This window comes from Hirundo rustica, chromosome 2 (genome assembly GCF_015227805.2).
Source record: "Hirundo rustica isolate bHirRus1 chromosome 2, bHirRus1.pri.v3, whole genome shotgun sequence".
NCBI lineage: Eukaryota > Metazoa > Chordata > Aves > Passeriformes > Hirundinidae > Hirundo > Hirundo rustica.
In genome coordinates, this window is record NC_053451.1 from 52,667,385 (window position 1) to 52,692,491 (window position 25,107).

Below are 25,107 nucleotides of genomic sequence, written 5' to 3' on the forward strand. Positions count from 1 at the left end.
ATATTTGTACCTTTTTTGCTGTTGATTTTAGGACTGTCCTGGACTTGCAGTCTGGAGTATTTGGCAAACTCTAATCAATTAACCTTAAGTACAGCCTATTTTCCAAGTAGAAGGAGAAAAGGTTTCAGAATTAGCCAGACTGTAAAGAACAAATTATATAACTTCAAAAATAAAACCTACAATTCCTACTTCCAAGAACTTGTGCAGAAATTCTAATTAACAGGTTCACATGAGACTACAGTACTATAGAGAATGTGAACTCATATAATCAATCAGGATGTTGGAAAAGTAGTCAGAAAAAAACCCAAAATGCGCTGTGATGCTAAGGGATATACTGGGATTTGGAAATATGAAAGACATAAATGAATGCAAAAGATAATCGGTTAATTAATAAGAAGGCAAAATTATTTTGAAACAAAGCCAAGATAAATTAAATAGCTGAAGATCTTTTTCTTGACACAGCAACAATGAAAAACTGTCATGTGAAATCAGCTGCAAAAGCAGAAAAATAAGTTGACGCTTGGAATGCATCCAGAAAGAATTAAAGTAGTTATGTGAAACAAATAAAAACACTATATAAGGTAAAAGTGCAGCCCAGCAAACAGCCTGATACAAAATAATGAATACACTGGAGCTGGTTACATTATCTGTTGCACAGATATTACTTTCTCAATGGGTTTATCTTAAAAAAATGGATAAGATTTTTTAATGTATATATATATTTTCAAGCTATTTTGGTTACTTAGAATAGGCCTGTAATTAAATGCATAAAATTTCATACAGTTCTGAAGAGTAAAAAAGTATGGGGAAAAAATGCAAACTTGAAATTCTTTAGTCATGCTAAAGACTAAAGACACTCACTCATATATGTGATCAAATCCCCCTTTCTTTGGAGAATCATATAATTTTGTTTAATAAAACCTCAAATTTGCTGTAGGTGTGCATTTATTACAGAGCAATGAAGGAGAAACCAATACCCAGTGTCAATTACAATGCTCAAATTCCCAGGAGCAAATAGCTTATGTGCTGCTAATGAGGAGCTCTCAGCCTCTTACAAGAAGTCAGAAGAAAGCTCACCTACTGCAGAAGTTAAATCAATTTTGCCTCTCCTTGAACACCCACAATGCCAAAATTCACACTAGACTAGAACCCCAGACTCCCTTCAGAGGCAAAGAAAAAGAAAGGTCACTTACAAAAGTGCATTGCATTTCCTCTTAAAGTAAACATGTAAAGTACAGCAGGTGAACCCTGCTCTGGTAGCTCCTATTTTTCTCCCTTTTAACTGGGAAGGAATTCCAAACAACCAGTTCAGTTGTTGCCCTTTTTGAATAATAAAGAGCACCAAATACTTACTCCAGGTGGTCTGAGTCCCTTTCTGGATGCTCCTGCTTATGTCTACTGACTGCAGCAGGTTCTTGCATTACCATATCTAATTCTGCCAGCAAAGGTATGTGCCTTATCATGGAATGATAGAATGGACAGGGTCGGAAGGGACCTTAAAGATCATCTAGTTCCAACCCTCCGCCATGGGCAGGGACACTTTCCATTAGACCAGGTTGCTCAGATCATCCAACCTGGCCTTGAAACACTGGGATGAGACATCCACAGCTTCTCTGGACAGCCTGTTCCTGTGGCTCACCACCCTCATATTAAAAAAAATTCTTCCTAATAGCTAAACCTACTCTTTCAGTTTGAAGAAATTTCCCTTTCTCCTGTCACTAAATGCTCTTGTAAACTGTCTCTCCTTATGTTAGACAGTGTAGATGCTGACAGCCTGGTCAAAAAGAAATTTTAGGCATCAGGGAGCAGCATAGATTGTGGGAAAGCAAGTCAGATAAGACTTTCCCAGGCATTGCTCTGGAGGAGCTGGGAGAAGATATTCCAAACAATTTCTAATCTTTGCGCCTGCTACTTTTCTAACTTGTTTACTTGCAAAGATGTTTACAAAGAGATGCCGGTCTGAATGGCCCATCATGTCCAATTGTATCAGAACAGTGTATAAAAAGGATGGGCATTTAATAAATGTTGCTATATGCTCTCCAAGAAGATTTGGAGTCTTATATCGTTGTCATATATATTATGGAGTCTTATGTCATCCCAAATACATAATAAGAAGACAGAATATATGTGAACCTTGATATAGTCACCAAAAGCTTGCAAAGATTTAAGAATGGAAGCTGTTTGGGTAGCACTAAAGAGGAAACGTTTCTTGATGGAATACTTCCTTTACTAGCACGTCGTTTACTTAGTCATTTATCTAAGAACTCAGCAGCTGCAGCTCAAGTATGCTTGTAAAGGTTGTGCCCAGCCCCAGTCAAAAAACGAATGTGTGAAATCTCTGTGCTGTTTGCAGAGGATCTGCAAACAAGAAAAATGCCTTTTTCAGATAGAAAAACTCCTTTGAATATTTTGCTTTTAATAGGATTCTAACAAGTTGTCCTACCTTCTAAATCCTTTTCTTGATTCTTTGGCACTCTATGTCAACACTCAGCCAGATGCTGAAATGATGCCACCTAAGACAAATTAAATAGTTGACAAAGCCTTTTTTACATCCACACTGCTTTCTGTGGGGTTTTTATGCTGTTTTAGTAACTGCACTGTTTGCTTTGAAAGTGCTTTAAAGAGCATTTACTCTAACATTTCCACAGCAAAAGTAATTATCAAGTCAACAGTTTTCTTTAAGATATTTCAAGCCCTCTAAAAGTGGCAAAGGGGAACCTTAATAATAATGATTTTTGGAAACAAATATTCATCAAGAGAGAAGTTCCTGGGAGTTTTTGAAGCCAATCCAGCTGCTTGTTTAGTTCAGGATGGGAGCCAGGCTTTTAAGTTGCTCTTTAGACAGTGACTTTGGCCAGGTGAGCTCTTTCACAGCAGTCCACAGACAAATGGGCTGCCTCAGACAGCAAACAAAGGTGTGTGTTTGGAGCTATCTGCTTTCGTTGCTGCTGCAGCTGGGCCCCCAGGTCAGGGATGTCTCTGAAGATAGAGACAGAGCTACCATATTTCGTCAAAGAAAGAAAAAATACTTTCCAAGTAGTTAAAAAAAAAGTTCCATTAAAAATGGAGTTTATCTTAAATTTTGTGTCTTCATTCTTTCTGGTTAGTAAGTATCTAATATCACTTCACGTGTCTAGTGGTTGGGAAGTGGCAGCTGGTAGCTCCTGCTGACATGAATCATCTATGTTTCAATAAGTGAATCTTACTCTAGATAAACACTTTGCTGTTTGGGCTCTTAGGTATTGGCTTCATAGTGCTGTTTCACCAGATGCCAACTGAGGCTCAATTTTGTGAGTTAAATTGAGCATGCCCTGACCTCTCTGGGACCTTCTGTGGAACTTGGCTGCCTCTACACCAATCACAACAGAAATCAGCATGTAAAACTGAGCAGTTTCCACATGCACATCCAGGGAAATCAATGGCCTAAAATGAAGCCTCACACTGATTTTAGGCATTCAAAACCAATACAAATGTGTTTACACATGTACACTCACACTGTCCTTTAAAACAGGCATGCAAGTTCAGAAGATTTCTTCATGCATCTTAAATATGCAAAATGTGGAAGCTTTTGCAAATGTCTAGTGCAGTCTTCACTTTAGTGCATTGTCTCACCTTAAAGCAGAATCCCTCACTTCAATGGATTTCCTGATAAAACACTCATTTTTCATCTGTTTTTTTGTGTGTGTTACATTTAGAAATGAAAACACAATGCTATTAGTGCCTCTAGCTCAGCAAAATTGAATGTGTTCTATATGATATGCCATAATGACGGTTACTTTTGGGAAATTGCCTGCTAATTCCTTTTGCAGACCCTGTGATTTTGTAGGTCTGACTCACTTGCACACCCTCCAGTTAGGCAGCTCCGTCCTGCTGTGCCATGCCACTGCTCCCCTGAATGGGCCCACAGGCAAGTCCATGCCAATAATGCAACACAACAGAAACAGTTTGCATGGTGACAAGAGATGAGGATGATTTTGATCCATCCTCAGTGAAAGGGAGTCCCTCTGAGCACATTTCTTACTCCAGTCTCCACCCCAGGCACTATTAGCCTCTTGCCAAATTAGAATGCGGACCTTGACTCAGTCAATGAGCAAGCAATTGTGCTGGTTTAAAACATAAACATTTCTTTTTTTCTTGCCCTCATTTATTTTATATTGCCCTATTTCTAGGCATTAGCACCCTAAAAACAGTGGTAGAAGATTTCTCCTATTCATAATCTAGTGTTTGATTGGGAACTCTGCTCCATATGTGACTTGTGATCCAGACGGGATGCTGCAATAGGGAGCAGGGCTCCAAGATCTTCATGCAGGTCATACTGACTGCTAGGGAGATGGGAACTACAAGTGGAGTAACACAGCACAGACCTCTCATGGCCTTAACCTCTCAACAAGATTTGCAAGAGGTCAAAGCCTAATCTATCTGTGTGCTTCTTTTCATGATGGTAAAACCATATTTCTAGAGAAAAGCAGGGAGCAAGCCCCTCTACAGGTGCAGCAGTGTCTATTTATGGAGGTTATTCCCTATCCGCCTTTGCAAAACAGCTCATCTACTGAATGTCATTTAATCAACAAATGGAGTTGTCCTTGGCAGGGTATCTTCATTTGAAGAATAACTCCTCTTTGTCAGAGATGGAGCTATACAACCACTTTTATTTGATTGAAGAAAATTAGCCCAATTAAATACATAAGTGTTTCACTAAATCCTTTGGACATAGTTTGCCTTATGAAAACCAAATAAATATCCATTTTTATAGAGAGCAGTAAACAGCTGGGTATTTCATAATGTCAGCTCAGGTTTTCTAGAAAAGAATACTCAAATCTACTTAATTTAAAGGCATAGTTATTTTTCCTGCAGCATTTTTAAATACTGCTTTGGAATCTACACAGAAATGTGTGTATTTGGCAGGGATGGAGGGAGGGGTCCCCTCTTCACCATATGGGCCATCTCAGCACTCTTTGGAGCGCCTATTTGTCTAATGCCTTTTCAGAGTGCCTGAAGACATGAAAAGGCATTTCTTATCTAGCACACCCACTAAAGATTAAGTTTTTTTGGTGGTTTTTTTTTGGGTTTTTTTTTTTTTTTTTTGGGTTCTTACCATTGCTAATTGTTAATTCTCTCTAGCTATGAGCATGCTATGGGGGCAGGGGTTTGTCATGTTTTCATTAAGCAAAAATTTTCATTTACTAATTCTAGTATATTTCTGGTTGACATTACATCTCACAGTCCAGAATTCAGCTGCTTCTCAAGAGAGTCCTTGCAGTCCCTCATCTGTACCTGCCTCTTGTTCTTCTTCCTCGCCTTCCTTCATAATGTAGATTGCAGCTCCTGGCTTTTATTTTCTACCTTCAAGCTCAACCATTATTTTCCCCCTCACTTTTTATAAGTCCAGAACAAGCATCAGTGCTAAACCCCCACCTTTGCTGGCTCTGTGGTCAAACCTGGTGAGTTTTGATCCTCCTTTCCCAACTGTACACTCACGTTTCCTGTGGGCCAGGCTACAGCACTTGCTCTGCCATCCTGCAAGAGGAGGCTGAATGCTGTCTGCTGATCAGTGTTCCTGTGAACACTGCTGTGAGAGTAACCACGAGCTGAATTATCCTCTCTGTGTCATCCTCACTGGCACCCACAGCAGCAGGGGGTGCAGGGCCAGCACTCCCATCATCACCTTTTCTCCCATTAGCAAACCTGCTCACAGCAGCTCGGATTTTCTGAGACTGGATTTTGAATATAGTGTGGTTCTTCAGACAACTCATTTCACAGGCTCAGGAACAGAAAGCATATCATTCTGGCTTAATCAAATTAAACATTCAAATGAAAGCAATAATTACTTAAATTTGTCTTGAGACTTAGTAAGATTAAGTCTTTGAAACATCATTTTTGGCCTGTAGGCTATAATGAGTATGCCAGTCTCTAATGATTCAGAAGAGATCTAGGGGGTTGAGGTTATCACCAACCAAGGGGTATTTATAAAAGATGAGCAGTGTGGTTATTAAATGGCCCTCGGACAGTACCTCTTCTTTACAGATGGTTTGTATAACACACCATCAAACTGACACTGACATTAAGTAAAAAAAAAATCATAGCCAAGCATTTGAGTTCACTGCCAATGTACGTGGAAAGGAGAGGTTTAGCGGCAGGGCTGCCTAGCAGAAATCACTGCAGCAAATTTCAGCTCTCATTATGATCTGTTAATTAATGTGTTGACATATGATTACAGCAGATCAGTGAGACCAGCAGTGCTGTCAAGTCTAGGCATGTGTCACACATGGGCTGTGTGCTCCAGCTCCAGAAAACACAGTCAGAGCCTCCACAGTTAATGCAAGACTTCTCATGGTCCTTGTGCGTACCTGGAAGGAAACCTGCCAGATGACATTTTTCACATTGGTTTCTTCACTGACTTTCAAGGCAGAGTGACTCAATTTATGCAAATATCTGACTCATGAGTCAAGACTGAGACAGTGAAGGTGGTCTTGGAGACTCTGCTCTGGCTGTGGACATGACAGTGTCTAAAGGTAACTGTAACTGCCCAAGTGCTTTGAAGAGCTCACGCTGTCACAATACCCACCTTCTGTGACTCTGCAAAGAAATAACCTGGAAGGTAACACTCTTCTGCACCTGAGAACAAACATGGGACACAAGCTGGAACCCCAGAAGCAGAGCTGCTCACATGCTTGGCATGGGAGAGCAGGAACCAGCGTGCACCCATGAGGAGCTGGCTGGCCTTTCAAAGGAGGTGCTGTTTGGTGGGCTGGCCAGGAACTACTTCAGGCTTCCATACAGGATTGGCCACGGGCAGCGATGAACCTGAATCTTCCATGCAACAGTTACCACACAGCTTTGCCTGGTCTTTCTACTACATCTTTCCATGGAGCTGGGAATCTAAGTTCTGGAACTCTTTTTTCTCGCTAGTTAACTACGTTTCTGTGGTTATTGTTCCCTCTCCTCTGTGTTTAAATTTTTCTATTATTAGAGGAATAAAAAAAAAAATTACAAGAACTTTTTATACTTTGCTGAAGGGAAAATTTAATGTCAGCAGTACAGAAGGATATTAGAGTTCAGAATAACAAGGTAAAGCTTCTAGAGCACATTACACATCCCCTGAGTAACACCATAGATGGTTGCTGATAAGACATCAGTGGCACTGTAGGGATGGGTGCTGATAATGGTTATGAGAATTTCTAGTCCCCTATCAGACCAAATGCACTCAAAACACCACAGGAATTCTGTAGGGGAGAGTGGCCTGGAGCATTTCTCCCAGAGTAGTATTTTTTTATCTTTCAACCTCAATTCTTTTGCACATCTTGACAATAAACACCTTTGAGATGGAAATAAATCTCCTTACTCCTGAAATCTGACAGAAACATCAGTGTAAAATCAAGAGATGATGCAGCAGGTTTGTCTTTAACCCTAGGAGACCATTTTTGTCTACTGTTCCTTGCACTGAGATTACTGTCAGGCACTGCACGAGTCCTGCATGCACACCTATGGAAAGAATTTCTATGATTAACTAAGGTTTAGCTTGCAAGGGCTGGAAATGGGGGGATCTGTATGGCTTGGAGCAGAAGCTCTCAAGTCTGTGGGGAGTCAAGGTGCTCAGTCCCTCCTGCTCCTTCAGGAGGATTGAAAATCCCTCTCTTCCTCAAGCAACACAGGTGCAGACAGTACTTATAGAGAAGGGTATCAGCAGTTGCATTGATCCTTCCAGCTGAACAAGACTGATGTGCATTCAAATATCAGATCCTGATCATCCACATTGCTTAATCCTTAGGCTGCTGCTGTTCCCTTGTTTTCTAGAGCCCCTCCAGAGAAAAGCACAGGTGTGAGCCCGGTTTGGCTGCATCCCTGGCTCTCATTCCAGGCACAGTGCAGTCAGCAGCGGTAAGACAACAGCTTGTTTGGGAGAAGGAAAACACAGGGTGGAAGTTGTTATTTGCCAGCTTCCCAAGTATGTGAGTAACATACAGATACAGTCTAGGCTTGTGTTAGAAGGCCATAAACATCCCAGAGTTAAAAGACAGCCAACTGCACTCACGGAGAATTACCCTGACCTGTGCTTTGATGGGATGCACCTGTCAACATCTCCAGGAGTGTTAGCTCCCACATTGCAAGACTATTAAATCAGATTTATTTCTTAAAATATGCATATATAAATACATATATACATACATTTTCTTTTATAACATTCTTCTGGAAAATATTTCCAGAGATCCATCTGAAATCTCCTGCCTTGGCACCATCCCATAACTATGCAATATGATTAGCCCACCACACACAGATAGGTTGCTTCCCCACACCTGTGCTTATGTCCTAGTTGGCTTTTATGGCCAAGACATAGAAGAGTCTAATGTGGTTGAGATCCTTTGGTGGTGACTCACCCAATTCGAACTGGTTGGAAAGGTTACCACAGGTCTGTCTGACTTCTTCGCTGTCCCAGCCAAGAGGATAGAGGGCACAACCAGAGCCGATCAGCAAACCTATGGAGAGAAAAGGAAATAAAAGTTTATACAAGCAATTGCCATTATCTTAAACACAGGCTGCCACTTGGGAATCAAAGTGTCAAACTGTAAATTGGGAATCCCAGAGAAAAAGAAGTCTCTTCTTTTCCTAAAAACAGATGAAAACCATTTGGACTGCTGCCTTCTGCTGCAGTTTTAGGGCTGGTCTGTGGCCTCGAGCCAGTCTGAGCGGTTCAGCATCAGGAGCCATGCTCAGCTTCTGAAGCTTTTATCTGAGAGCTTTTAGACTCCTCTTCTACTCTCCAGAATGGCTAAATATGCAGTCTGGAATACACAACCTGTGGTTAAATAGAAGCATGAAAAGCATTTTCAAGCTGATTGTTTCTGATTAATTAAAACAGCAATCAACCAGGGTCCATCAAGGTTCCATCAGGAAAACTGACAGTTGTGTTAATCTGTTGCCATTTTGCTTTGTTTCTCACTCTTTCAAAAGCAAGGGAATAATGGTTTAATACCACTTGATCAATGCATACCACAGGTACACACTCCACAAAGTTTTCTTCATTCATTCATTCAGCTGAAACAACTGAGGTCTTGAGTCATCTACCAACCATACTTGGTTCAACGTTCACAAGATGCTTTGCTTTCTCCAGCCTTCATGCTGCCCCAAACAGATGTGTTTTGGCAAATGCTGTCCCTTCACAAGACATCATAGGGAATCAGCAATGCAGCCATGCACTATGACTATTTTGCAGAAGTGGCGTTTTTATCATATTGCATTCTCAGCTGTCAGTGCAGCAGCTGCCAAAAGGCCGATGTAGCTGGCAAAGCATTTTACACAGACAGCCTAGAGAGAACATTTCAATGTATGTTACAACATTTAAATGTTGCCTCCTTTGTGTCAGATCTTATTTATGAGATTGGAAACAAATCACTGTGGAGATAATGGGCTAGGAGCACCTGACACTTCACAGGCTGTAAAGCCAAGCAAGCCCTCCCAAGGTTTGCAGGGGTGCCTTTTACCTGCTAGGTTTCAAGATTTACAGCTGTCACTTGCTGCCTTTGGGCATACCTCTCAACCTCACAGAATCTTGCTCCTCTTCTCCTGACAATAAGGAGCAGTGCTCCCTGGCAAAGCACTTCTGCTGCTATGGTCCCAGTGCAGAAAAGCCCTGGGTGCTCTGACAGAGTCACTGTGGACATCACACCAGTCTAACAGGGTAACACACCACTGATGATGAGAATGGCTGGAAGGGAGGAAGAGCACCTAGATGCCAGAGTCAGCTTCACAGACCAGCTGACTGTGACAGCCCCAGCCAGTCCTGCTGTGGTTCTGACCCCTTCCCACACTGCTCGTGGTGCTCTCGATGCACCCAGTGCCAGCCCAGGCAGCCACGGCTCGGGAGCTGCTCTGTGAACCACCCTGGCTGGGCTGTTTGCAATCAACTTGTGTACTTGAATAGACTGTCTGAGACCTCACAAACGCTCCACGGGCTCTGCTGCAAGGGGCAGCGAGATGTATGCAGAGGGTAGGAGGGAGGGCAGGCTTGCACCCGCCTGCCTTGGACCAGATGAAATGGTGGCCAGCCCTTCCTCACAAACAGGTCCTGGGAAAGCCTTCTACCCAGTTCTTCTAGGACAGCACAACAGCAGCACCGCAGGCAAGTGAACGGACTGTTAGCATAACAGTGCTGCTGCTCCTCCAAACCCACAACAAGCTCTTACTCAGCCCCTGCCAATTACTCTCCTCAGGTGGCAAGACTGTCTAGTGCCCATTGCTTTCACAGACTGTTTTCAGCTCTCTTTAGGTTTTGTTGCAGCAACAGGTTGTTGTTTGGGTTTTTTCCCATGAGTATTGCTCACAGCACTTTCCACTGCCACTCTCCAAACACAGCTCATGCTTTTCCAAACATGAGTACCTGTTCACTATTTCTGCCTCCACAGATGGTACAGTGATTACAGTGATTACAAACCTTGGCAATTTATCTCCTTCCCTATTCAGATTCCTTCAGGCCCCGTCACACTTCTTTTTCCATTTCTGTACGCCCATGTCTGTAAGTTCAAAGCTCAGTTTCAATGAAAATAAATTCTGGGGTTCAGTCAAAAATTCCTTAGCAATGCAATATACTGCAATGTTGAATTGTTCCAAAGGAGCTCCCATATGGAAGCTTGCCCTCAAAGCCATTCCAACACTGTCTAACAACCAGACCACAGCACCCACTGCAGAGCTTCACCATTGGCTGTGCCTCCTATTAAGAGATAAACCAAATAAGGGAAAACTATGTCAGAAAGCCTCCTTATCCCAATGACAGCTGGCTCTCCAGCTGGGTAGGGGCTTTATCAGTGCTGAGTTTCACTTATGGAGTACCAGTCACCGGGCAGTGTGGCTTTTTTTCCTCTTGCAGCCTGTGCTGACTGGAATGATGAGACCAAATGGGAAACTGCTGCCTGTTGCTGGTGCTGCCACATGACCCCAAAGCACGAGTGGCAGCATGCTTATGTGCAAAGGACAAGGTATAAAGCCACAGGCAAGCTCACACACTTGAGTGAACACAACACCTTTCCTAGACCAATGGTGTGCCAGGAGCATGGGTTTGTGTTCCCATCTGGCAAAAAGGCTTATATAAATATTTGTTTTGTCACAGGTAGCTACTGGCCACAAGAGCTGTTGCTCTGACATGTCCTTTGATATGGTTTTCAGACGGTTTTGACTGACCTTCAGACAGTTCCCTTTTGTGGTGCATATGTACCTGCTGTGGATTTGTGTCTTGACAAAACACTTGTGTCCTCCAGTACCTCTTGCAAGCAAGGTTCAGAACAGACTCAGGGATCTGCCTTCAGCATAAGACTTCCATAAAGATTTAGAGCCCACTAGTCAGCAAGAAGTAGTTTCACAAAATTTGCTTTATGCCCTGAAGTATATTTATATGTATAAGCATGTGTGTGTCATGTCCCATTGCTTTCAGCAGGATTCTACATGACTTAACAGAGCTGATGCTGCCTTGGTCTGCATGGGCACTGAAGTTGAGAACTGGCATTTCAACTCCCTTATGCACTGAAAGTGCGGACTGTGCCTCAAAGCCTGTGGTTTTATAGGACTTGGACAAAAGCCCCTCAGTCCCTTCTTTCCTTTCTAATCAATCCATCCCTGTTTGCAAGCAACTGTGTGGATCAAATGAAAGAACAAAAAAGCTGCATACTATTACCACTAATAATTTATACACACTCACAGCCAATTTATTGAATCACGGAGGATGTAGATCCTGCTGAACAGCTGCAACCTCCAGTGAAAGATCCAAGTTGAATCCAAGGGCTGCAAACCCTGTGGAAATCATTAAGCCAATTTTGCAGCTTCAGTAAAGAGCAGTTACTAGTTTAGCTCGAGTCATATTCTGGCCTGCTCTACAGTTATTGCATTTAGCCAGCTATGCTACCCAGGACACCACACCCATCTTTACAGCTGCCTAAAATGCTTAGGATGCCTATAACATTTTTTTTAAAAAGGAAGAAAACCAAAACCAACGATGTACTGTAATTACCATCCTCTGTCATCTTCCATTAGCCACTAGTTGTGAAAAGAAATTGAAAAGGGAAGGAAATGTGCAGATCCATAAATGGCACCTTCACAAAAGGAGATGCAGGGAGAGACCCAGTCAGTGGGATGGGGCGAGTCAGCAAGTGGAGGTGTTGGTGGCACTTGGCAGCTGTTTCAGATGACATACCATGTACCAGTGGAGGTGTTGGCGCTGTCACAGACTAGCTTTTCTGGAGAGGTTACATATTTGGGAATGAAACAGGCTCCTTGCCCTGATCTGTGAACCACTCCTGTTGCCAATGCCACATCTGGCTCAATGGGCTAGCAAGGCATAGGGAGAGACATGCAGGGCTGACTGAGCACAACCAGCCTTAGCAACCCAAAGCTGGAATTAAGACTTAGCTTCAGTATTTAGGAGGGTCCTAGACAGCCCCTAGGCTCTCTGCATGGTCCATGCAGAATGATGGATCCCTTCAAAAAGGGATCTAAAACCAGCCTATGTGGCTAAGTGAAGAGCTGCCCAGACCGAGAGATTGTAAAACTGCAAACCAGGGGGTCAGACAATGGATGCCTTAATATTAAACAATCCAAGAGTAATCCATGTGCCTCCCAGACTGGCTTCCCTGTCACTACTGCTGTGAGTATAATGCATGATGATATTTTAGTAACACTCAGCACTTGAAAGATGATCTTGTCTGTCTGGAGTGGTGCTTGTGATTGAAAATAATTACATATAACAGGTTCTGCATATGGTGGATGCGGCAGGGAAGGGACAGTAATTACATTAGTGGCTTGGCACGGATCTAGGACTCATCGTTGAAGTGATAAAGAAATGATTTGTGGCATGCAGCAAACAGCTTACTCCAAGAGGTAAAATATTAACCACTATTAGTATCTCCAAGAATAGCCTGGATATGAGCAAGTCTTGAACAATAAATACAGAAGGATTAACAAACCAAGAGATGTTAACCAGATTTTGCTGTGGGAAAAATGACTGCACTGATAAACACCAAGACCCATCGGCAAAAGCCAGTGCACAACAAAGGAAACTTGCAAATCCCTGTGGTAGTCTGTCCTAAGATTGCTCCTGTAGCTTCAACGGGAGCCTCCACTCAAGGACCTGATGTGCGTTAAACAACCCATGCAGACATCACATCATAAAATAATTGCAACTGTCCTGACCACTCATAGCTGAAAGTCCTGTTTTACAGCTCTTCCTCTCACTTCTTGAGGGCACAGCGTTCCCTGATTGCTAAATGGCTCATTCTTGGTCATTTTGTCAGTCCATTTGATGATTGTATGCCCCAAAAGCCTGTTAAATAAAGCCAAACTTTCCACAGTCTCCTTCCTTCTCCCTTGCCTAGGGTGAATCTAAGCACATGATTCAGCTAAGTCTGATGATGAAAGCCATGGGTTTGATGAATAAAGAGAGGTGGTGATGGCAGTGAATAAGGCACTTAGCTTTGGACTCAGCCTCAGAGTCTTGCTGCTACAAAACACATTTTAAAGCAGTAACTAAACCCATGGTGGCTTTCCTTGATTATGGGCTTGTTAAGAGCTTTTTACATGCATTCATTTTTTGTATATCCTCAGCTCCAGACAGCTATACCCTATGAATGCAGTGAAAGGGTCTGCTGGGCACCATAAAGGCCTCCTTGCTCAGCAGCTAGAGGAGTCTGCACTGCCGTAACAGGGACCCTGGGAAGCTTCTGAAGAAGGAAGGAGCCCATCACTGGGCCTTGTCATTGCAAAAACCCAGTTTGTATTTTCACTTAGAAAAATAAAAGGAATTGGCCAGACTTGATATATGCACTGCAGAAAGAAAATAAAAACAGAGCTGAAGGTTTCTTTTTGTACAATCACTTTTTAGTGAGAAATATCCACTTCAAATTGTCTTCCTCTTTTCTCTTCTCCATTATCTACTTTTTCCCCCCTTATTTTCAGACCTGACCAAAAAGAAAACTTGCCAGTTTTTGTTGTTTGTTTGTTTTGTAAGGAATTTCTAATGTATACTGTTCATCTGACAGATATTCAGGCCATATGGAGAAGCTGACAGACAATAATTTGGAAGTAATTGCTTTCAAGACCATTTTAATGATGATTTTTTCTTTCACTTTTTTTTTTCTCCATTAGCCAGCCTGAATGTTCAAGGATGATAGAAAGTTTTCACCTTCCCATCTGTCACTTGAAGGTACAGTAATCTTGACAACCAAAACAAAACTACTTTTTAGATGCAGCACAGACTTTGACTTTCTGTTTCTTGTGATTTAAAAACTCACCTCACTGTAATGAGTTTAAAGCATTTACCTCCTATAAAAGTGGCTCCAGAGTGTGAAAGTAAAATGGACCTGGCACCTGAAGTAGTCTGCTGCTTTCAGGCATCTGTAGCCAAGAAAGTGGTCAAAAAAGAATTGGTTGAAACCTGGGATGCTAAATACTTCAGTAGGTACAACTGTTGAAGTTCCTATTCAAAGAACCCTCCAGGAGCTGATACCAAGCAGCAGTGGAGTGAGAGAAGAGGGTCAGAACAGATTAAGACAAACTCCAGAGCCTGGGCAGAATAGCAGGACCCAGGAGAAGAAAGAGGGGAGCAGGGTTGTGCCAGCTGCAGGCAGCCTGGCTCCCATGCTCGTGGGAGTCCAGCCTCAATTCAGTCAGTGAGGGACCGTGTCTTTATACTGACAGCTCCCAGTACTTCACCCAAAACACCCCTTCTTTAGGGTTACACTTCTACCTGCTGTCAACACCATCGCTTTGTTCTTTGGTTTCTCTGTTGTTCTTCTGTTAGAGAAATGTTATCACACCAATCCCTTCCATTACTGTTAGTATCTGTCCCTCAGGAAACCCAGACAAGCAGCTGAAATGGGCTTTTATTAAGATTGAACACAAAATCAACACTCTGGACAAAAGTTCTATCTTTAGTTAGTAGTCACTGAACATGGGACATTTGCCTGGTTCTTTATTGAGCCTGAGCTGAATATGCCCCATTTGAGATGGGGTACAATCCTGTGAATTCACAAACGTGCATGAGTTCAGCAAGGGACTCTCTCATCCCAGTGTCCAGGTAACAGGGGCACACACAAAAATAATTCTATGCTGCAGCAAATTTCCTCCCATTCCTCCTACATGGGTCATGACATGGGAGACAGCAAGTTAGTTCAGGGTTTCACCCAAGACCAAGGTGTTTCTGCCACAGTCTTGCTATAGCAGGACATTAGAGGGACTCTTATGTGCAAAGCAAAATGAAGCATAACAACAACACAAACCAGAGGGAATAAAATACTAAAACCTTCATCTTGCAGATCTTGCATCCAATAACATTGCTTAATCTTGAAAGTGATGGAAATAGGATTTTCAGCCAAGGGCAAAACCCCACCACCCTTTCTCTTCTGATTCTGGACTCCAGGTTTTAATTCTCATCATTTGACTTTACTGAGTCCTCCTTTTCCTGTCCGTCAAGCCTCATACCTTTAATGAGACTTTTTGTGTTACTTTGGGTTACTCCACACCACGAGCATGCACCGCCTGGCACCTGCTTTGCTCCCAATTTCAGCCAACAGGCACAGTGAAGAAATGCCACCTGTCCACTAGAACTCATGAAAAGTGGGGCCAGGGGCAGAGGAAACCTAAAAAAGGTACTAAAAATATGTGACAGCATCCAGACAGCAAAATTATGTGTCATAGGAGAGTCACAGCCCTCACTTTCACTGAGACAGAGCACAGGGCAATGGAGGGTGCAGATGGGAGTTTTCTGACAGATGAAACATCACTTGGCTTTGTTTTTTGCTTGATCAAAGGTGGTGTGTACATTACTGCAGAGTTGCTTCAGGCTCAGAGATGGAAATTTCCCCACTCAGAGATGCTTCCTTTCTAGGTGCCTCAGGTGACAGAGGGCCTATCAAACCTGTGCAGGTGCCTCTGCAGGCAATTGAGATGAGATCTTTGTCAGTACAGTCAGGGGAGTCTAGAAGACATTTCTTCTCATCCTAAAGAATGCATACACATAGGTCTGTGACTAGGACACATCTAAGCTCACGTAAGTCTTAAGACAGCAAAGACATCCTCATGGGACTGGCAGACATGACACAGGGGCAGCAAGGAAAGCCAATGCATCTGGATTAGCAGCTGGAGGTGGAATAGCCAACTTAAATTGTGCTCCACTGGCAGTACAAACCCAGAGCAGGATTTAGCCACTCAAATACGTCACCTTCTGCCAGTTTAATTGCTGTTCAGTATCTTGCTCCTTTAGCTACCTCTCCAGAGCAGTGCAAGGTTCCCCTAAGTCCTCTGTCATACCTGCCAGCCCACACAAAGATTTTGCAGACCCTGGGGTGTCTCTAACAGTGCAAGGCATCTAGATTTAGCCTAATGAGATCCACCCTAGATATCTATTGATCTTAATGTGAGCTTAAAAATTTACCTCAAGGGAAAATAGCTGTATTGTAAACACCTTTATAAAGTGCATAAACCCGGCCCAAAGTTGCTTACACTTTTCTTTATCCCTTATCTTCTATCATTCTGCTCTCATTCTGTCCTTAAGATGCAAATATCTCAATTCCTGTCATCAATTCTCTTCCTTTAAGCAAAATTACCTGAATTTTAAGAAAGAAGGAAAATATTGAAGGAAAAATTGTGTTTGTCCCGAGTGTAAACCTGTATGCTTGACTTTAAAAGAAAACAATTTGTATGGAAAAAAGTTGCTGCTTCAAAATGGTCTTGCCTCAATTGCTACCTCTCAGAACTAGCTTTGGCAAGTCTCTGTGTCACTTCTCCCAGAGTTTGTTGCACAATAAAATGATTGACACCAATTGTTCTGAAAAAGATGCGACATGGTCCAGTTAAAGGCAGAGTGAGTCTGCGGAGTGGAACTGAAACGCTTGAAGAGCTCCAGAAAACACTCTGGAGTTTAACTGTCAGCTCATTTTTGTTTGGCAAGCCATGATCAATGCTTGTACATTATAAGCTTTATGGGGGGAAGAAAAAAAAGCCTGAGCGTTATCACATGCCATCAGACTTCTTTATGTGACAACCCATCTGTGTGCTCACCCTGTCGTTTTGTGACTAAGAATCAAATGCTTGACAGTTCAAAGAGTCTAGAGCAGCATATGGCATATGGCATAATGTATTTAAATAGAAATCATTCCATTAGAAACACAAGGGTGCCTACTGTAATTAATAAAAGGTAGTTTAATAAGTAACTTCCCAAAATGCATAATTCTCCATGTAGTCATAGCAGATAAGGCTTTTCATTAATATGAATTTCCTTTTCATTAATATGAATTTCAATAGCAAATGGAGACTGGTCAAAACTAGACAGAACTTTTTAGAAGCACCATGGTCAAAGGATTTCTCAGGACATGAACTGATCTCATGAAACATAAAAGAGGGAATGAAGGAAATATATCCTGCATCAGTGAAAATGCCTAAGCAGAAAAATGGATAAATGGACATGCATCCCCATATCTTTTCAACACAGTCTGTTCAGACTAAGGACTAAGTCTGCAGCACCCTGACTCTTGAGCACTACTCCAGTGATTCCACTGGTTTTGAAAATATTCAGTCACGGATTAAACCAAATAATTGCTTTTCCAAATCTATTAGTTCACTAATTTATTTTAAAAAGTAATTGTTTGTAGATGATGAATAAAGTTCCAAAAGATGTCCAGCCAATTCCTTCACTTTGGTGGCATATCCCCAAAGTCACACAGAAACCGGAATGGATGCAAAGCCTGTATCCAGTGGAGAGTATTGCACACCAGGCTTTTGCCTTTTTAATTTTTTTTTCAATTGGTTTTATTTCACTCGAACTGTCCGTGGATTAATAGATCAACCACTGCACATCTCAGTAAAACTTCAGCTATATTCAAGACTTTAAAGTTATACTTTCAGTACACACTCTGCAGACCCTCTGGCAAGACACAGAATACTTTCCAAGGAAGTTCATACATGCTACTAGGAAATCTATACCTGCAATAAAGACTGAATGGCTCCGCATTTCCACTGGAGATTCTCTAAGACCCCTCAAATCAAATGAGTTTGGAAATCACTTCTTTAGATAGGAAATACAGTAAGATAAATAATGCTGTAAAAGTCAGAGGCAGTCATCAAGCACAGCTGAGAATCATTTTTCACTTGATGCTTTTCTCACTGGTGCTTCACAGGTTTAAGTCTTCTACTGCAAAAATGTTCACACCAGCAGCATAGTTGATACACAGGTCTGCAGCCATCAACTGCATCTCTATCTGTACAGTGTATCCACTGCTAAGGCATAATGCTCAGACAGCAAAGTGCTGTAAAATACATGGGAGCTGGTAGAGAAAGAGGTCAGTTTCATTTACTGTTGGCTGCTGTAGCTGCAGCATTTTTTAGCAGCTTCTTAAATACCCTTCACATTCACAAGGCTACTAGCAGAGCAAGCAGCTAAGCACATGAATTAATCTATGCATGAACAAAGGTGCATTCAGTGCTGTTTGCCTTTGTGCTGAATTACAGTGGGAAATCAAAAGAAATGGAGTTAAATCTAAGCAATAATAGACTCCATGTGAAATTGATCGCTCGTATGGCTTCCTCAATTAAACTAAAACCAACTATTACCCCATTCTCAGCTACTTTGTTTTCAGTAAGAGGGATGGTAAGATTCAACACAGCTCCAATTAGAACTCTGCGACACTCAAAATACTGCTTCATACTGTTAGACTGTCTCTTTTGTTCTGCATGATTTTCACATGATGAAACACTTGCATCATGAGACATACCCAAGGAAAAAAAAAGATATTTTTTATTTTTAAAAACAAATAAAAATACAGATTTTTCTGTACTTCCTATCCAAAGGCATTCAAACTCAGTAACTGGCCCAATTTGCAGAGGGAAGAAGTACTCTATTGAGTCAATTTTCCTCAAATAGATCCCATTTTTCAGTTTGCCACAATATGTGATAAATATAATTTTGGATAGGAACTGCAGTTTGTTACAAATATATTGCACATCTGCAGCTCAGAAAAATTTGGCGCTGTCACTTATCCTCTTCAGAAAGAATCCATATGGACAACCTTACCAACATCTCAAACACGCTTGACTCTGTTAAGGCAAAACATTGTGTGAGAGGGAGGAACTGAGTAGAAGGGTGTGCTTCCTCCTTCTCATGAGCCCACCTTTGAAATAGTTTTGAAATGAGTTTAGTAAACTTTAGTTTAAAAAACTAGGGCTGGAAGGGACATTATTTAAGTTATTTAAATCATCCTTCAGCCTCCAAGTCAGGATAAGCTCTACTTGTACCTTCCAAAAGAACTGTTTGTTCAATCTGTTCTTAAGAGGCCACTCACAATGGAGATCCCACCACCTCTGAAGATACTCTGTTCTTGTGGCTTTTTGTCTGCTACAGAAGCTTTTCACATTGTCTAACCAGAATCTTGGCAATTTCAGTTCACCCCTTAAACCATGGACTCTGCTAAACCCTGACTGGGGCTCTGACAAACCATTTAGTTTCCTTCCCTCTTTGCACAACCTTTGTCTATAACAAATTAAGCAGGCCCAATTTATTCCTTTTCTTTCCCGCTAGAACTGGCCACTCCATACAGCCTCCTCCTCCTTCCCAGAGGATTTCTGTGGCTGCTGGCTTCCACAGTCAGTCAGAATTTTCCCCTTAAAAAAAAAAAAAAAAAAAAAAAAAAAAAAAAAAAAAAAAAAAAAAAAAAAAAAAAAGCAGCAATGCCAGAATACTGTGACAGCAGTTGAAAAACAAATCAAACTTGTTGCTTTCAATGGACAGAACCCAAAAGGAGAGTTAAATGAAATGAAGACCTTGAAGGCAATGATAATACCAACTAGCAAAACCCTAAAATGAACTGTGTGGCTCCTGGAGCTCATCTTTGTCCCTTCTTCCTAACAACTTTTTAGAAATAATGCTTTATGAGCAGTGGAAGACTCTTCAAGAAACTCTTCACTATAAAGGCTGTCCTTGGTAAAAACCTATCAGCCCTTTGATACCATCCCCAGCACTCAGTAGTTCTGCTCCAATTTACAAGATCATTGGCTTAATGGATTAATACTTACTGAATGGAGCATGCAGTTCCTAAATACAAGACATGAATTCTTATTTGGACCTAGGACTAGGGAATGCAAAAGAGCAATATTAGCATTGGCTGGACTTCCTACAAGGATTGAGAGAGAATCTAAGAAAAAAATTGAAGCAGAAAATGAACAAGCTATGAGGTAAATATTAGATGGCTGCAGGAGCCACTAATGATGGTATTTGGACCATTTATAAAGTCTTCAAGGAGGAAAAGCCCCTTCTTTTCAACTCACCACATTACTAACTATTTGCATTCTTCATTCAGAACCAGCTGACTCCTGTGACCCATCTAGCTCCTCTCTGGCCGCTTTTGCTGCTGGTTCCTGCAATTTATATCTCAGATATCAAATGAGCATCCTATGATTTCTGTGATGCAAAAAAAACCACCTGCAAGTGATCCCAAGCAGAAGCTTTTTGGCAGAGCTACCTGTTCAGCAAACAGCCCCTGACTGAAGCTGGAGTGCAGCTTTTGGTGTGCAGGCTGAGCTGAGCTACTCACAGAGGCTGCAATCCCTCTGCTCCTCCAGCTCCCAGCAGGTGCCTCCTGTTTTCCACAGTTTTCATACAATGCTGTCCATAGAGAATGCTGGTATGCTAAAGCATTCCAAAACATGAGCTGCCTTTATGGCTTGGACAGGAACTGGTGCAACCATGGTCTCATAAGGGTTATAGAATATATTTTTAGACTTTAGACTTAATATGCAAAAGCACAAGTAGTTTTCACTGCTGGAAATTGTTGAAAACCAAGAACATTTTATCACGAGAGAAACCATGTCCTCCTTTGACTTTCTATTTAAAACTAGAATAATACCCAGCAACTGCTTTAATGGAAGGGATATTCCCTCCCTCCTGGATCTGACAAGACTTTTCCTTGTCTGACTTAAATACTCCAGGGGCACCTCCATTGTAACAAAAATTGCATCCAGAAGCATTAGAAGAGCCCTATAACTAAGTCAGAAACATGGAGATCCCTTTAGGCCTGGCTTTTCTAAAACGTAAATTTTCATTTTAAAATGATACCATCACAGCTTCCAGGACTAGCTGCTCATCTTCTTTTTTTCTCCTCTTTTACTGCCACAGAATCCTTGTTTTGAATTATCAGAGCAATAATTAGATTCCAGGAAGGAGGAGGGGGGGGTGCAAGCATTCTTGTCCCCCTGAGAGGAAGAGATAAAAGTTTCATTTCTGAAAGCTGATGTGCCAATGGAGGATAATGGGGAATTGGGATTCCCGCTTAACTGCATGGGAGAGTTCAGTGAAGTTTATTAATAAAACAATTTAGATAAATTCCATTTATGCATTATTTGTACTAGTATCTTGGCAACTGCTTATTTAGCATCTTGAATACATCAGGAATTTTAAAGAGAAATACTGAAATCTTCCCTCAGACTGTAAAATCTTTGACAGAAATGGGTCTGGGAAGTAACGAAGAGCTTTCTTTTTCTGCTTCTCCTTATTTTTCTTCCTCCAACCAGAAACAATTTTCTAATATCCTTGGCATAACTACTATAATGAAGCATAATTTATTTGATCCTTACACAGCCCCCTTAGGATTACTTCTTGCAGATAGCCAATTATAAACTCTTACATACTTTATAGCCCTCATTATGTCTGACAGAGGCACACTAATAAATAATGCAAAACCCCTTTTGTACCCAGTCTACCTTGAGAGAATACCGGGGTCTGCTATGCAGGGAAAAAGCACATTGTAATGCATTCTTATTTCCAAATGGACTGAAAAACTTTCTAGCTTCAGCTGGCTTCCTTGGGACACATTTTTTTTCCCAGACTGGACTCCTGTGGCTTGATTCATTACTAGATAAAAATCAAGTTCAAATAGAAGTGGACCATGACATACTGAGTGTCACTGGCATGTCACTTCCTTGTGACATCCTGTCAGCTGCTGACAAGAAAGGAGGTCTGAAAGCAGAACAGCCAGGTTGAATACAAATAAATGAATATTTGGTTGTAAGCTTTTCACAGTAACGAAGCAGAAAGGGTCAAGGCTCAAGGAGCACATTTCACCCTGTCTGTGCTGCCTTTCTGGTGCAACTTCCAGACACTGCTAGTGCTCAGGTCAAGGCTCTGGAGAAGAGCAAAACAGCTCTGACCATCCCTCAGCTGTTAGGATTTAAAGAGCGGTGTGAGCAGAGTCAGCAGAGCCATGGGGTTGAATATACATAGATAAGGTCCCAGTGGACTACTTTATTTTCATCTTTAATTGACATGGTAGTACTTTTTAAAGGCAAAAGGTGCAACTATAACAGCTGAGAAATGTTACCAAGATCACTACAGAGACCTTGGGGGGGTCCCAAAGGTTACAGCCAACTTCTGAGCCCACCAGGGACTTCTGTACAACTACTGTGTTACTCATATTGCCTCTCGAAGCCTTCTCCTCTCTGCATAAGGAAGACAGGATAATAGTTCCAAAAGGCACAGGGATTTCTTGCCTCTGTGTGGTGCTTTGAGACCTTGGGAGAAGGTGTTAACACAAGATCTAAAAATCGAAACAGCAAGCAAATAAACAAACCTGGCTTTACCAAGGGCATAGCTCACCACAGCTGCTTTCACAGACTGTGATATGGGCTGCAGAAGCCTGAATGTTCAACTCCTGTCACCAAAACAAAGCAATATTCACCATATGACACATCTCCTCAGCTAGTGTCCTGATGGCCACAGAGAATTACACAGTCTGAGATTCCAGCAGATTTCCAGGTCTACAGTATCTTCGATATCCCCATGTGGCTCGACACAAATGTGGAATGAGTGCATGGAATAAAAGTCTGTGTACAGTTAAGTTAGAGCCCTGCCACTGAGCCCTGCTAGATTATGCAATTAAATCAGCAGCCCTTCATTGCTGGCTGTGGGGATGGCAATGAATGAGAGAAACAGAGACATTTGCCTTTGCATGCAGCTACAAGGAAATTATCTGCCATTTTAACTACAGGGTTTGACTAATGCACACTGAAGCACTCACCTTCAATTAGCCATTTAACCCAGCAGATCCAGCTGTGATCTGAAGAGGCTGAGATACTGCTAAGCATTTCTCTCACAGGAGCCATAGGGAATGGCCAGAGGATGTGATAAGCAGGTATAATCCAATTGACTGACAAATCCTGTGTTGCCAGGAATTAGCAAAATCCATAGTATCTTTTCCATTTTGTGCACCCCTCCACTTAAGATAATCTCAGAACCTACATACCTCATTTGGAAACAACGTGTCCCTGGGAAACCATGGAAAAGTGACACCTGAAGATTCGATACTCTAATTCATCAATTATGAATGCATCTTTTGTTTGCTTTTAAGAAATGAAATAAACATAAATTAAATATGAGAAACTTTTTGCAATTTGCAGGCAGAAAAAACCCCAAAACTTTAAAGTGTAAATACCTGCTACTTTTGTTCAAGATGATTGTGAAAACAGCCTTTACATAAAACCTGATCAAGACAAGGTTGGGATGTCCACAGTCTGGATATCCCCATCTGAAAAACCTGTCGGCAGTGTCAGGGTAACTTCAATAGGATCAACAACAGGAACCAGAATAAGGTCATCTTCCCACCTGGCTGTCCCTGAGGGATGGTTTGAAAGGCTTCCTCCTCCCTGTCTGCACCCTTCTGTTCACAACAATCCCATCATCACTTCTTCCTCACCTGCCCCAACAGGATATTGCCACAAGCATTTATGTGGCTCCTTTGTAGAAAATAAATGTTTTTTGCTTCTTGTTTCTTTCCTGAACACAAGAAACAACATAGAGTCTGAAATGAGAGTTTGGAAGTGATACTTAATACAATTTAAGATTACAAAAAATAAAGATTGTGCCACTGTACTGTGCAGCAGATGACTGTGTTCTAGGTCTCTGAGTCTAGCATGTGGCACATCTGCAGAAACTGGAGATGAAAATGTGCAATTTGCATCCAGTCCCCTGCTCCCAAGGGGTGGTTCATACCCTGAGGTAGTCTGCTGTGCTTTTCTCCCTAAAGCACATTGCTTTAATCTGTGCTGAACATCGTGGTGTGTCCAGTCCAATTTCAAAGGTCTCCAAGCAATAAAGGTTTATGGCTTTCCTGGGGCAACTGTTCCACAGCCAAATGGCTTGCTCTGGTGTGATTTCAGGGGCACAGTGAAATGGAGGCTTGTATCTCTGTCTCACCATGAAAAAATATCTGCATTTAAGAGCTCTCCTAGAAGAAATTTTTGTGTATGTACACACTAAAGCAAGGTTGTGTCCCACTACTACACAACAATCTTCTGTCCCATCACATTGACCTTTCACTTCCATTGAGGAGATGAAGACTCAGCTTGCCTCTCATTCCCCACCACACAAACACTCCGCTGTGAGAGCAAGCAGCACAACTAGCACCAGTGGCATCCCCAGGCACAGCAGCCTCCTGTGGAGCCTGACAGTTCACCACTGCCTTCGGGAAGTGTTCAGTGCCACTTGCTGTGGCCATGTGGAGAGCTGAGCAATGGGGTTTCCCTCTCCCTGGGCTGAATTCCGGTGCTCCAGCTCACCACGTGCATTGCCTGCACTAACAGGCACAGGTGGCAACACAAGGGGTACTCAGCAGCACTGCTCCTCCCCCCCAAAGCATCTTGCTCCTATACTGGTTAATGGGCCGCAAAATGTGACTTTGGGATAAATTTCATGTCACAGAGGATCTTAGGTTGTGCCATTTCTGAAAAGAATAATTAGGTACTCTTCCACATTCCCAGCTACATCTTCTTACCCCCTTTCTCCCCTTTCCCTCATGCAATTTCAAGCCAACATCAACAGGTTCAGGGAGGCACACAGGCCAAAAAAAGCCCACAACTTTTTACAGGGTTATGATTCTGCTGGAATTAACTCTCCAAGTTGGCATACTGATGGATAACATAAGTGCCATACCAAGGGCAAAGGACCACCCCCTCTCAAGTACCAGTAAATCATCTTGAGCAAATCATCAGACAGCAGTCCAGGTCAGTTTATTTGGAACCCTCCATGCAACCACACAAATAGTTTGGGAGTCTGATATGGACACATCAAGGGAACAAAGGGCAACTAAA

At 42.0% G+C, this 25,107-nt stretch overlaps 1 protein-coding gene across 2 annotated transcripts in view; it reads right to left on the reverse strand.

Moving 5' to 3' along the window:
- The window catches only part of LHFPL6 (LHFPL tetraspan subfamily member 6), a 136,181-nt gene that overhangs the window by 5,395 nt on the left and 105,679 nt on the right, over positions 1-25,107 (reverse strand). For both annotated transcript variants that reach the window (XM_040055551.1, XM_040055553.2), the window contains exon 3: positions 8,376-8,474. In XM_040055551.1, the coding sequence (XP_039911485.1) occupies positions 8,376-8,474 (99 nt within the window). The remainder of the gene's footprint in view (positions 1-8,375; positions 8,475-25,107) is intronic.